This window comes from Dromaius novaehollandiae, chromosome 3, assembly GCF_036370855.1.
Source record: "Dromaius novaehollandiae isolate bDroNov1 chromosome 3, bDroNov1.hap1, whole genome shotgun sequence".
In the NCBI taxonomy this organism is placed as follows: domain Eukaryota; kingdom Metazoa; phylum Chordata; class Aves; order Casuariiformes; family Dromaiidae; genus Dromaius; species Dromaius novaehollandiae.
Genome location: NC_088100.1, coordinates 57731603 through 57746315, shown reverse-complemented (window position 1 = coordinate 57746315; position 14713 = coordinate 57731603). Strand labels below are relative to the sequence as shown.

Here is a 14713-nt window from a genome sequence, read left to right as displayed (position 1 = left end):
ATCTGCAAAAGCTGTAGCCATGGACACAAATTACTCATTGGCCTTGAAATTCAGGCAATCATAAAATCAATTAGTAAACTACCCTATTTCCATTATTTCTGTTTTAGCAAGCATGAGGTTCTTTCACAGCAATTGATCCTATATCAAATTTGAAGCTTTAATGAAACTCAGAACGTACTCCCTGAATACTGATTAAAGACTCTCAAATTATGAGAGGTTACCTTTAATGGAGGACAAAACTGGTGGCATTTCTTGCTCATATAAGACGTAACACTGAATTATATGCAGTGTTTTGCAACAGCGCAAAGAATACGTGGACTGATATTTTCAAAAAATTCAGCACTGGCCAAACTCTGTTCCTGTGTAGTTCTATAACAAAAGGCATGATAGGGGTAAAGTGTCTCCCAGTGCCCTGCGAGAAAGTGAGAGCTTGTTGATGCGGTGGGAGGAGAAAATGTGCCTTACGCTGGATATGCCAGAGGCTCAAACTAACTACCTTTCAGTTCAACAGTCTTCCAGCATCTTGCTGTCTAAGGGAACCTTTTGTCCCAGGTTAGAGTATATGCATGCCTAGGCTATGTAAATACAGAGATAGGTCCTTAAAATGGGATCCATAGAAGCCAAACAGTAAGCATTAGAAAATGCAGAGAAAAATGGACCAGTCTAAGATCCTCAGATTCAGGCAATCGCTCAGCTAAAGAGTCAGAGGACAAACCCCTTTCTTAGATTTGGTGCCTCAGACAAATCTTTTTTTTTCTTGCAAAAATGAGAAGAGGTAATAATCCATGGGTCAGGATGTTGTAATGTATCAGCTTTCAGTAACTATGAGCATGATCATGAGTAGGAATGTAAGTATTAAAGGAATTAACCATGTCAGTATTAAATAGCAGCAAAACTGTTCTTCACTGAGCATGTCTGAGCCCTGACATTTATGAGCCCCTTATGAAACAAATCCTGAATGAAAGTTTTCTGGGATGCATTAGCAAAACTTATGCTTAACTGCAGTGTCAGGCATCCTGGTGAAAAAATACTGCCTGAAAGATGTTCATCTTGGTGAAAGCTCCCATTAGCTGTAGGACCTCATATTCACCTGAAGCCAAAACTCTGCAGGAAATAAATACAGAAATAATTCAGTCAGAGGAGACCCTGAAATGTTTTGTGAACATGTTCATTTTTTATCCATCTCTAGAATATCTCTCTTTTTATCATTCTCTAGGTTCAAGAAATAAAGTTTTTGTCTGGCTAGTGAGGTTTTTCTCTTTCCTTAAAATAGAGCGAATAAAACTGGGACTAATGAAGTAGTGAGGAGTAAAAAATTCTTGAATCCCAAATAACATTTTAATTCATTTGTTTTATTTCAAGAGAGTAATGATCATTTCTATCTGGGAATTTCTAGCCCATAATGTTGATCTGTTGTGATTAATTATTATGGGTACAATAATCTCACAAGGAGATATGCTTCTTTTTGTGCTAGGTGCTGTATAAACATTTAATCAGGATTTTTCCAGCTCTTAAGAGCTTTTACACTAAAAAGGCAAGGCAGACTGATGATACAGCAGAAAGTTATACAGAGGTGAATGGCAGCTATTCAAGGTTAGTGTCAGAGCCTTTGGTTGGGATGTATGGATTATAAGAAAACAGAGATAAAAATTAAATTTGAATACACTTTTTGGAAAAGAGAATGCCTATAACCTTGAATGCTTGTCTGAAAAGATCTCTATTCAAATGTTCGCTTGTCTGAAAGCTTTGACTGATACAGTGGTTGCTTTTGGAGGGACCGCACGTGTTGGATTATAGTACTTCAAAGAGTGGGACTCTTAGCTCTCACTGTGAAATTCTGTGTACGTGTCCATTGTAAAGACCCATTTCTTTGCCAATTAATATTCTGCAGAAAAGCTGCAGATGAAAGAGATCTATTAAGCTGTTACTTTCCAAGAAAAAGCATAGTACTAAGCCTATTTTTAGAACTAATCCTTTCCTTTTCCTTCCTTCTTCATTTCTGATTATTTTTGTGAAGAGCCAGCAGCTGAAATCCCAACAGCAGGTAAATATTACATTTCTCTGACCTGTCTTATGGAAAGAATTAATGAACATACCAAGCTTGATGAATTATATGATGTACTAAACCACTAGTGGTGTAAATCAACATTGCTTAGCTGACAGCATTGCAGCTACACAGTGCTGTACTAGTCAAAGTCTATTCTGATCAGCTGGTTATTTTATATTCACTATTCATCTTCTGTAGCATGTTTTGGGGTGAGCTAAACATAGGTGATTAGCACTGAGCAAGCTAGTGTTAGTCAGATAACACATTCACCAGAAGACATTGAATGAATCATTATTACAGCTGGTTGGATCATATTGAGTGAAAATGAACAATTCTAAGGCAATCTGCCAGATTTCTGCTGTACTCAACAGGAGATACTGAAATGGGCTCAGATGCCTGAAGCAATCCACCTTATTTAATTTCAGTCTGCCTAGCTGAATGGAGTCACAGACCAACTGTCCATGTTTGGGGCGGGGAGGGGTAGGGAAAAAGATGCCAAGAAGGAGAATACACGTGCTCTAAATTCATATACATTAAAAAAATAAAATAAATAAATCATAATCTACCGCTGCAAGTCATAAGAATAGCCATATTTAGTAGATCTAAAGGTCCATCTGGCTTCATATCCTGAAGGATTTTGTGTGTTTTGGAGTGTTTTGGTTTGTTTTTTTTGTTTTGTTTTGGTTTGGGTTTTTTTGTTTTTGACAGTAGAGACCACTCATGGAAAGACAGTAAGAAGCCAGCAAAAGGCAGCATGATCCTTCCCCTGATGCTGCTTCTACCTTCTGGCAACCATTAGTTAGGGAATTCTGGCAGTAGTTTTCCACCTGAAGTCTCTATCAGGAGTTTCCAAACTGTTCCACAACCAGTGATATTCTGAACATTTCCAAAGACTATTCTGAGAGCCCAGAACAGCTACTGCCACTGACAGTAGCCAGCCACTATTTAATTCTAGGTCCATGGTATATATGCCATAAGACAGCTTTATCCCAGTTATAATTCCAGGTAAATAACTAGGGAGATCAGCATGTGCTTGTTGTAAAAGTCCTGTATATCTTATACCTGTCTTTTAATGTTGTTTCCTTGCATATCTTTCTAGCCCAGAAAAAAACAAAGACAGCTAAGGAAAAACATGGTAAGAAGTTACTGTGTACATATGTACGTAGAACATCACAATGAAAATAACATCAGATTACAATTTTACATGCATATTCCTTTGAAACAACCCCTGAAAGATTTTTGTTAATATTCATATAATTTTACTTGAAGAGTCTAGGAAATAATCTCAAAATTTAGTCAATTTACTAAACTCGAACCTTTCTTCACTTTTCTTTTTCCTGTCTAGAAAAAACAGTTGAGAAGAAACATCAGAAAAATGAGAAAAACAAAGGTAATAAAGGGATGAAAAGCTCTGCAAACAGCAATGAAAATGCAAATATTAGTTTATTCCAGGGGATTGGAATGAGGAGCTTTGTTAGTCTTTCTAAATGCATGCAAGCAAGGCAAACAATGCAATTGTACAAAAATCCCTCGTAATTGAAAGTCCGATGGCTGCTCTGCGTGTGGATATCAAGGTTTACACCAAGGCATCCAGTCTGGCCACAGCAGTGTCCTGCCTGTGACCTTCCCCAGCTGCTACATCGTTAGTCCCAGGCACTCCATCTACAGATGAGTGGATTTAGGAGTTCCTGCTTAGTCTGCCATTATGCTTCCTAGTGAGACGGGGCAAAGTTCATTTCCGTAGCTGATGTGATGTTTTAGATGACTGACTTCATATCGTAGAATACTATATTGATAATGAGAAGTGCTTTTTATGTGCAGGATGTACTTCATGGTCACCTGACTAAACTGTTGGACATAGCACTGCCTTAAGTGTTTTCCATATAGTAATATACAGCTAGAGAAATAGTTTCTGCTATACCTATAAAGTTAATTAGTAGCAATAAGCTACACTAATTAAGTAAGTCAGTCGTCTAAGAGATAAAGGTCATCTCTACATTGTTTAAAGACAATGCATTTTTCACAGAAGTGCAGATTTGGAGCCAGATCTGCACAAGTTAGTCCTTAAAAGTACCTAGGTGCGATGTATGTTGAATACTTTTTGTATACAACTTGCATATACCATTTGCATACAGACTTCGTATATTGAACTACTGGAATTTTAAAAAACAGCAGTTAGTTAATCATACTGGTTCAGATTTGCTAAACTCATGTCTAGAAGAATGGTTTTCTTCTATGTTTTTTTCTCAACATAAATTTTCTGTGTTTAAATAGTTTAATATGAGAGTCACATTTAAAAAACAGTCTGGCTCACACAGATTCTTATCTGTTAGTTGACTCCAACCCTAACATTTTTTTAGTGAAATTTAAATTTTTTGTCCTGTAACTGAAGACTAATTTATCATCTTTCTTCTATTCTTTAGGAGTCTCGCCAGTAAAAGAAGCTCCACGACATCACAACCTGACAACAGGTAAATGATTTTTCTTTTGTAAGGGAGGTCACACTTGCAGACGAGAGGCAAGGCAAGTGAATCGAATCCATAAATGTTGCTTCTGTGGAGAATGATGAGCTCAAATTGTATTGCTTTATCACCTTCCTAAAGTTTTAAACATCTATTCAGCCAATTACTTTATAAACCAAGTGGCCTGTCATGAATTTGGCAGTGCATTTTCTCAAAAAACCATATGCCTCTTTTATAAAAACCAAATAAAGAGAAGCATGTCCAATTTATTTTTTCACATGAATAAATATCGACCCAGGAAAAAAAAGGGTAAAGAATGGTAGAACATCTCAGGAGGAAATCCCCTTGCATTGTGTTATCAGTTAGCTCCATATTTTTCTCAGTTTATGATATAAGTAAAAATATGTTCCCAATTCTTGACTGGTATAAATTAATCGCTATGACTTCAGTGGAACAGAACTGATTCATACCAGACAAAGATCTAAATCTTTAATCTTGCCTTTGAGTTGTAACTGCATTACACAGAAAATACAACTAAATATTAATACAGGTCTTCCTAGTGCAACTTTGTTGTCTTCAACAATGGAGAAAAGAATTTCACATCAAATCACCCAGACTGTTTTGTTGTACATGGTTTTGTTTATCCTTTTTAATATAATTAGAATATCTTAGAGTCCTATATAGATTATAGAAATGTGTAATGTATGTGTAGTTACTCGTATCTATGTATGTGCAAATATCTATGCATGTATGTATATGAACTTCAAATATTTTAATAACAATTTAAAAAGTAACTGAGTGAAAAACAAGTGCAGAGCAATTAGACATCAAAGAATAGAAAGCTAAGATCAAGGACCTAAAGGTTAGCATGTAGGTTTATATGAAAAAGCTTACACATATGGCTCACAAGACTGCTGTATCAGGCCCAACAAACTTAGTAGGAGAATGACTTAACTTTTCTTGTTCTTTTTCTTCTTCTTCTTCTTCTTCTTTCTCTTCTATTTCTTCTTCTTCTTCTTCTTCTTCTTCTTTTGTTTGGGAATGCAGTGTTTTAGAGTCAGATGTAGACTTTTGTACCTCTTAATAATTCTATAGTTAACTGATAAAAGTGGAATGCAGAATCTGTATGGCCAAAATGCTCCTTACTATTTCATTAAAATAGTATTCATATTGATCAAGTAGTACCAATCATAGTAAATGAAAGTAAATTAGACCAGAGAGTTTTCCTGGGGAGAAAAGAATTTTCAAAATTCCAAATTCAGTGTAAAACAGGAATGTATTAAAAATGTATTAAAACTTGTTTGCTACAGGACTTTGTCCTGTACATCACCATGCTCCTGCAAAGTTTTCTATTGATTATGCATTATGCAAGCAGTGTTACAGTGGTTTTCACTTACAGTAACTATGATCGGTTAATTTAATTGTACAATTGTGTCACTGTGCAATTATTCTTGACTGGATGTTTATCAGACCTTAAACACCTCTGTGCAAACATTTCTTCATAAGTGGTTTTGCACGTAGATATATTATGTATTTTCAAGCAATTCTTTGTCCACTAAAATGAAAGTTAGTTTTCAGACAATGGATAAAAGATTTTCCAAAGAACATCAAAGTGATTTCTCTTTATGAATGTTGCTCTTTGGTATTTGCTCAACTTGAGAACTTAAAAGCTGAGACCAAGTCCTGGGTCAATACACTTGAGGGTTTTTTCCGCTGTTTTTTGCAGATGAAGTTGTGCATTTTGCACAATGTACTGAATATTAATACTTTTTGCTGATAAATAGAAGTAGAAAAAGATTTAAACATTCTGAGCTAACCTATAAATTTAAGCAGTAAATCTTCTTTTAGCTTTGAAAAGCTGAATAGACCAGATTCACATATTCTTAGATTTTGATCTAAGTCCTTCCACCTTTCCCAGGTATTAAAAAGCAATCAGATAAAGAAAAATAAGCAATTTAAAAAGCTGTATATATCTTCAATTTTAGGTTGTTCCATATTTAAATAGAATTTTAAACAGTCCCTTACCTTACATAAACAATGCTGATATGTGCAGCATACACTAAATTTTACTTCTTGGTAGAGCTGTAAGGAATTAAAATTCTTTTCACTCCTTTCTGCTGTCCTAAATGTCAAAACTGACTTCTGTATGCACATTGAAACTTACACACGCAAAAATGGGAAATCTTGGAATTACTGTTTTTTCCTCTGTCTTAAAAAATTGTATTCACAAGCAGACAAAAGCAGATTTTTACACTCTGAAGTCACATTTGAGGGGAGCACTGATTCAACTTTGTGGTGAAGACCATCTTCTGTACCTTATATATATCTTCTCTACATATAGAAGGTAATATGCATAGATCCATAGATAGATACACTCTATATATGCCTTCAATATATAGATATATAGATATATATACAATGGATGAATTAATTACAAGTCTGTATTAGCATGTGGTGATTGGTTATTACCATAAAATTGTTTTATTGCCTTACATTTTGTGTCTCCCTGAAATATGAAAATAAGTTCTATTTGATGTAAGAACCACTTATGTGACCTTCAAGGAAGTTTCCTCAATGCTGAGGTGACATAAACTTGCCAGCAGTGCAACACACAAGATTTTTTCCACAGATCATCATTTTGACAGGGAATTAGACCTTTTTTTGCTTCTCTTTTTGGGGGGGTTAAAGCCTTTGAATACTTAGGAGAAAAATATGATTTATTTCAGTTTTCTGAAGTTGCACTTATAGTTAAGATCACTAAGCATAATCATATCGGTCTATAGAATATAAGAATATAAGAATATTTCATAGAATATAAGTATTGAGCTACTCTAAGAGATAATGCACAATATCCAAAAGAGAGGGCAAGCACCTCATCACTGCAGGATAGGTAGCTCTCATCAATAAACAGGTGATGAATTCATCATTCTGATGAACTCCAGATACCATACTTTCCACTCTCTCTGTCATCCAGACAGTCTGTGTAACCCAGATTTATGATGGATTCAAGTATTCTGTCAGCAGCTTCTTCCAGAACTTCTGCTGTTCTGAAGTTGACAATTTGAATGCAACTAGGTCAGCGAAGCTGAACAAAAATGCTGAGGAGAGAAGATATGCTGTCCTTTCTCAAAATGGAGATCTAGATCAATAAAAGGACTATTAAGAGTAACAGCTGTGTTTTGCAGAGTAATAATAAAAACAGTAATAACATCCTTGAAGTAATTTATATTGGAGGGTCATGATTTTTTTCTCATCAGAGTTTAGCAATTAATCACTAATATTAATGCTGTATTTCCTGGATATAAGAATTCTTACCATTGGCTGGAAAATAATAGAAGGAATGGCACACTGAAGGGTTCCATAATTTTTTATAAAAGATCTGTGCTCATTTATTTACAAGATCTGCATGTGGCCTTGTCTACACAGGATGTTCTCATGCAGTAAGATTTTACAGCGTGCTTGCCACTCTGCAGCATAAGTGTTCTGCATGAAAATGCCAGGGCTGCTCGTGGGAGAGTTGGTGCAGGACAGTCTTCATGCTGTAGGTTTACAGCTTTCATAGACAAGCCTTGAACATCTCAGTGCATAAGGTTTGTTAGAATTGGAGGAGTAGGGCTGCATATCCAAGCTTTCCAACAATTTGATGTTAGTCATTTCAGCATTTTGAAGCTGACTTTTTAGAGAAATACTTAGAAGCTAAGTTTCTACAGGCTTGCCTAACTAGAGACATGGAGGAATGCTGTGCATTAACAACATGCGTGAGTTTAAAGAGCTTAGTTAAACTGCTTGAGTGGTCACTTACTAAAAAGTAGTGACCTTGATTTAATTGAGTTTAACTTCAATTTTGAAATTGAATTGAAGAAAATTTCAATAAGGCTGCTTTAATTCAGAATGAGTGCCCATACAATACTTTTATATGGCCTAATTAATCCATTTAAAAAGTTAACTTGGTTTAATCTTCTTGAATGTTCTTACATAGAATAGCCATATGAGGGAGAAATGTCAGACATATTGTGTTAGACAGGTAAAATGAAAGCCTTGTCGTCTAATCCAAAGCTGATTAAATGTCACTGGAAAACCTCTTATAGATCTCCATGAGTTTTGAAACTCAAAATCTGTACACATACACCAAAAATAGGAACAATACATCCATATTATTTCAATTATAAGCCTATAGACAGCCTCTTGGTATACTGACATTCTAATTTAAATTATGAATTACAGACATATTATTTAAGTTCTCCAAGGATAAGTTTTATATTTGGAATTATACAATTCAATGTGAAGAATCTAGAAACACTTTGTGTTTCTACTGTGTCTTCTGCACAAGGATATCTAGCCTTAGCTCCAAACTAATCTCCTCCTTTATATTTGGTTGTATTTGGTAATTCCAGTACATTACCTAGAGTTTATTCATGGTCAAGGTTTCTTTAAAGAACACTCCTGTCCTAATTCCTGATTAGAATTCCTGATTAGATTGAGAGACATTCTCAATCTACTCTGCATTATAGCTAAATTTTCTCGGACTTAGCTTAAAGCATACTTCCCCGGTAAACAACTGGAGGTTTTCATGACAATCACCGGAGTGGCAACAGATGAGTTGTTTCAGATCAGCTTCCATGTAGCATCTTAGTATTAGCTACTTCTTAATAGCCCTTAAAGTTTACTCATTCAACCTTTAAGTTACTAAAGAACATTTAAGAAATGATAGAAAATGTTTAAGAAATCTTGGAAAAAGATTCTCCTTTTCCTATTCTTATGCAAGCCGTAGCAGTGCCACAACTGTGAATGTTCTTTACAAACCACATTGATAGCTCCTAAACTAAAATCCTTAACAGATGAATCCTGAAGATTAGTGAGCAGAGAGAGTCCTTGTCAATCAACAGTGAAAACCAGTGTTAAAAACATAAGGTTAGATCTAAAACATTATTTTAGAAGACTTTAAAGTCCCAAACAACCTTTCAAATGGTTCTCCTAAAGCCTAAGGCTTCTACATTCATAATATGCCTTCCCACACAAGCAGATAATTTTGGGGGCCCTTGCATTGCTGCTTTTGAGATGGGGAATACTGCTGGCCTGGTGTTTTGTTCCTGCCTAAACTTCATCAGTATCCAGAAATTTGATTGTTGGTGCCCCTCTGCCAGGCAAGCTTTGAGTATAACTAACACACCAGCAAGAATCATCCCTTCACAAAATGCAGCTGTAACTACTTTGCTTCTAAAATGGCAGTGATGGTAATACCTTGTCTGTATTTGTCTGGTTGTTGTGTACCCTCACAGAGATTTAATTTACATTTATTCAGAGACCCCAGAGAGATTCATCTTAATGTCTTCCACCTCCCAGAAAAACACTAGGGCTATTGAGTTACAGAATAATATAGGTGGGACGCCATCCGTCTGTGCCTCTTGAATTTGCACAATTCTGGATCCACAAATACCAGAGCTGTGCTTACTGGAGTCAAGATTTTTCCATTTGACATAAGGTTCTGGCTTTGCTTCAGATACTTGTTAAGGCAAGCTACATTGAGATGATCACTGGGTAAAATTTGGAAATAATCCTGGGTTGGATTTTGTTCTTATGCTTTCAGGCACATCTAGGAATGCACACAGTGAGCTCTTGTGGCTGGCATGCACATGTAGAGCACAAAGCTAAGGTACCCAGGGAGCTTAGCAGTCCATAATGGAAGGATTTTTTGTGTGTTCATTGGAGAGCTGGTTTCTGAACGCAATTTCAAACGTAGGCACTGTCATTCAGCCTAAATCCCATACTAGGTGTCTGAAACATACTGTAAATCTTGACACACTAACTTTATTGGACCCCTCCCAAAGCACCTGTTAATATGTCCTCTGAGATTGGAATAGTCATTTACATCCAAAGGGAAAGAGCAAAATTCTACCAGAGAGTACAGAGAGAGAAAACTCAGAGCACAGGGAGATATCCCCAAAAGAAGGATGGGTCATTCAGGGAAAAAAAAGTTTTTCTCCAACTGAATTGGAGAAAATTGCTGAATTGCCTGCAAGCATTACTCTGAGGGGCTAGAACAAAGTCCAGAATTCAGGTGCCTCAGGTGTCTGAAATAAAGCAGGATGAATTTGGGCCTATTAGGATTTGTCTGTAGCATATTTCAAGCACTGTCCCTTTCCTGAATTTTTACTGTCATAAAAAAGTGTAGCTACTCTCAGCAGAAAAGAGGTAAATCTGTACACATAATACTACACACATCCAAACAAAGCTTTATTTAATAAAAATTTGACTTAGAATGATAACTTTCTGGAGTTAGAATGAAACGAAGCATGCACTTGTATCACTCAAATAGGAGTTTCGCCCTTATTAGTTGCTTAACTGATTCACTGTCCTTATCAGCCACTATGTTCCTTCCTTTCCTTTCCTTTCCTTTCCTTTCCTTTCCTTTCCTTTCCTTTCCTTTCCTTTCCTTTCCTTTCCTTTCCTTTCCTTTCCTTTCCTTTCCTTTCCTTTCCTTTCCTTTCCTTTCCTCTCCTCTCCTCTCCTCTCCTCTCCTCTCCTCTCCTCTCCTTTCCTCTCCTTTCCTCTCCTTTCCTCTCCTTTCCTCTCCTTTCCTTTCCCTTCCCTTCCTTTCCTTTCTGTTCCGTTCCGTTCCGTTCTGTTCCTTCACAGGTCAACAAATATCCGGAATTAACTTCCAGCTATTTGGTTTTATAAATGTTTTTGTGCACAAATGTGTTTGTATGTAAAGTTTAAAACAATCTTTTAGTGACTGACAGCTCTTCAGAAATGATGGTTTTAATCCAATATGTTATAATTGCATTAGTTGAACATGCATAGAAATGAGTCAACAGAGACCATGTCACGTCAACATGCCTAAGGTACATGATTAGCACACAGTACACCTATCAAAACACAACCAGTGTTCATTAAACAAACCAGCAAAACACAATCCTGTATTGCTGCCCACCAAATACCACTGTCTGATGTAAATACCACTGTGAGAAAAAATCAAGACTTAAATAGGCTTTTTAAGATTTAAATAGTTCAGGCCCTGCATTAATTTTTTGTCCCCTCTTACGCATCACATTGGGAATGATTTTATTAGCTTTCTTCTAGATCTCATTGATGAAATGTGTAAGATAACAGTACCAGGCCCCTTTGAAAATTTAATGCTAGCAAAATTGTGAAGAACATCATTTTGACTGCGTACTCTGATCATTGATATGCTTTGTTGGAAGTGTCTGTATTGTCACAGAAGTGTTGCACTGTTACATCTTGCATGGTTTTGTTGCCTAACAAAAAGAAATTTATAATGAATTTGGAGGGGGTTCCACTTTGGGGATATTCACCCGTTTATGTGAGAGTTACATGGTTTATGAGCAGTGACCATAACATGAAGTAACACTTCTCTCTAAATGCATCATACTGGATGGTGCAAGAGCCAGTTAGCAAAACATAGAATTTCTTTTACTCTCTTGAATGGGTATTTAGGTGTCACCTGTCACATTCAGGCTTAAACTCAGAAATAATAAGTTTCATCTTTTATTGTGATTGTTCACAATTGCCTAAAGTATATCTCATTGCCACTGAAAATGGTTTCACTGGATCATTATAGTGCATTTTCTAGAGGCCTCCAATGCAACATTTCATTTTTCTTTCTCAATCAGCTGCAAGGATCTGCTATAACTTAGATTGTAGTTATGAGATTGTTGGATACAATCAAAGAGAAAGTAGATCCTGAACTCCAAGGATTCTTGGAGTCTCACCCCTCCAAGGTTTCCAAGGAGCCTTTCCTCCCCTTCTATGGCAATCTGTAGGGAAAAAGGGAACTATAACAATTATAACATATAAGTATACAAACAAACATATAAACTATAATAATTCAGTAGCAACTCCAGAAGGCCAGTATTGCTGTAGGAAGATGGAACATAGAGTTATTTTCTTCCTGACTGAGATAAATGGCAATTGGGAAGAGCAGAGATACTGAGAACAATTGGTCTTGCAGCCAGTTAATCTCACCATTGGCATGCATTTGATGACCAGTGGTCTAGCAGGACAGTGCCACATCTCCATATAGCGCTGGAAGATCTGGCTATTACTCTTAGTGGCAGAACTTGCTTGTGTCTGGAAAGCTTGTTTAGCACTTGCAGCTCATTGTTCATTAGTCAAGAACAATTCTATTTTGGTAACCTGTACCTACAGAAATTAATTTTGTTAGAATAAAGATCTCACTGAGTAAGATTTGTTACTTTTTTTACATTTTAAAAGAGCACTGACTCTGATAACTAACTAATAATAGCTGTTTTTAAGCAGCTCTGGTCTTAGGAGCTTACATTTTTACTGTGGTGGTTTTTTTTTTTTTTTTTTTTTTTTTTTTTTTTTGGTGAACTTGGACAGAAGTGACCTTCCAGTGCTATTGATTTTATACATTTTATGTGTTTTATACCAAGAAAGTGGTATAAAAGGCATATGCTATTGACTTTGTACTGATAATATTTTTTGTCCTACCGATTGAAACACCAGTAAAGACTAGTTTCTTTTGCACATTTAGCAACCTTTTCTGAGTGAGTTTGGACCACAGAGACTTGTAAGGAATGGAACAATGTTCTGGGTCTTTTTGCTCATTTTTGAGCATTATTTTTGAGAGCAAGGGTACTTTTTCTTTTAAATTATAACCATTTTACCTGCTCCACTTAATAGTGACTTGGAATAGCTGCTTGTTAGCAACCTTAGCTCTTGGAGGGCAAACACTAGCATCCAAAGCCAAGAGACTTATTAACCTATGGGTGAAAATTCAAAATTTCAGTGAGCTCATGCATTTCTCTTTCACTTTCATTAATATCTTGCTACATTTTTGCCTGATATTTTAATAGAAAGCCTTTTTTTCCAGATAACTTCTGGTATACTGTTGTTCTCTGTAGCTGTAGCTTAAAGAAGCACATGTGGCCTGATAGCTAAACTTGCAGTCTGCATGCTGCTGCTATATGCATCATCTCCCAAAGCCAGAGTAATGTTCCACAAATATTTAATGGACCATCAGTGAGTGCTAAGGTTTTCTCGTTCTTATCTGTTCATATTAATAAATAATATAAAAGGCTTCTTCCTGAAATTTCTCCAGTTTTCCTCCATTACTCCTTTGCTACTTTCAAATCTTCATCATCACTGAATGAGGGTATTTCCCAGGTGGTAGCGTTCTTCCTTCCACAGAAGTGTAAACACACTGCCGTGTTAGTACCACAGTCCCACAGTGCTGGAAGAAGAGTCACCAAGTAGAAGGTACAATCTGAGGCTGTAATGACATGGCTGTAATGACAGTGCTGCTACTAGTATTTAACTCTGCTACTTGAACACCATTAATACTGCTGTATTAAATAACTTATCTGAACAGTCCACTTGCTAAAATAGATATAAAAACTTAGTGTTTACAAAGATGAGCAATTACTTGCATTGTATTGTGGACAGTATACTACAGGCACCAGCTTCTCCTTGACAGCTGCTTTCTAGCCTATTAATTTTTTTTTTTTCCTTATCCAAGACATAAGATATGAAAGAGGTACTGTTTTCTCTCCGTACTGTCAGTACAATGCCACAAAAATATCATTTTAAATGGATGGTTTTAGATATGTAGAACTGATTTAAAGTGATTTTGATATTTCTTTTAGATGTGTGATGTATATATAAAAGTTTTTGCCTCTTCCTTTCCTCTCTCTCCTTCCCATTAAGCATTGTATTTCCTAAGAATGACAATAAAGTGACTGTACAGCATACTGAACAATAAGAAGGGAGTGGGAAAAGATTTATCCAAAAAGATAAACCTAATTTTTGAAGCAAATTGTGTTGTGTTTTGAAGAGCCAGCATATAAACATAAACCTTATTGTGAGTTTAAGAAAACAATATTTGTTCTGTTGCACAGGCTCTCAGCATTCAGTTTCGCTATTCAGAGAAACAAGATTTAATTGAATGGCAGCTAGAGAATGCAGTTAAGCACAAAGACTTAGATACTCATATCGTGAAGGGTGAAAGGAAAAGTTTGTGATACTTAGCAAGGATTCCACACCATTTCCCCTCTTTCCTGTCTCTTCCAGTGATTTCTCTGGTCAGTTTGTCAGGGCATAATTTTACTGAAGTGTTAAGGGAAAGAGCTTTAATTGCTTGGTAGGGAAAGCAGAAGAGCAAGGAGGATAACAATTACTTCTCTTCCTCCCCTTTTCTTAGTTGAGGAGGCAAATGAACACC

The 14713-nt window shown here is 36.2% G+C and overlaps 1 protein-coding gene across 1 annotated transcript in view; it reads left to right on the top strand.

The window, feature by feature from the left end:
- Nucleotides 1–14713, top strand: part of TRDN (triadin) — a 232219-nt gene that overhangs the window by 206991 nt on the left and 10515 nt on the right. Inside the window, exons 34-37 of the mRNA XM_064508938.1 lie at nucleotides 2018–2044; nucleotides 3147–3182; nucleotides 3393–3437; nucleotides 4471–4518. Of these exons, the coding sequence (XP_064365008.1) occupies nucleotides 2018–2044; nucleotides 3147–3182; nucleotides 3393–3437; nucleotides 4471–4518 (156 nt within the window). The remainder of the gene's footprint in view (nucleotides 1–2017; nucleotides 2045–3146; nucleotides 3183–3392; nucleotides 3438–4470; nucleotides 4519–14713) is intronic.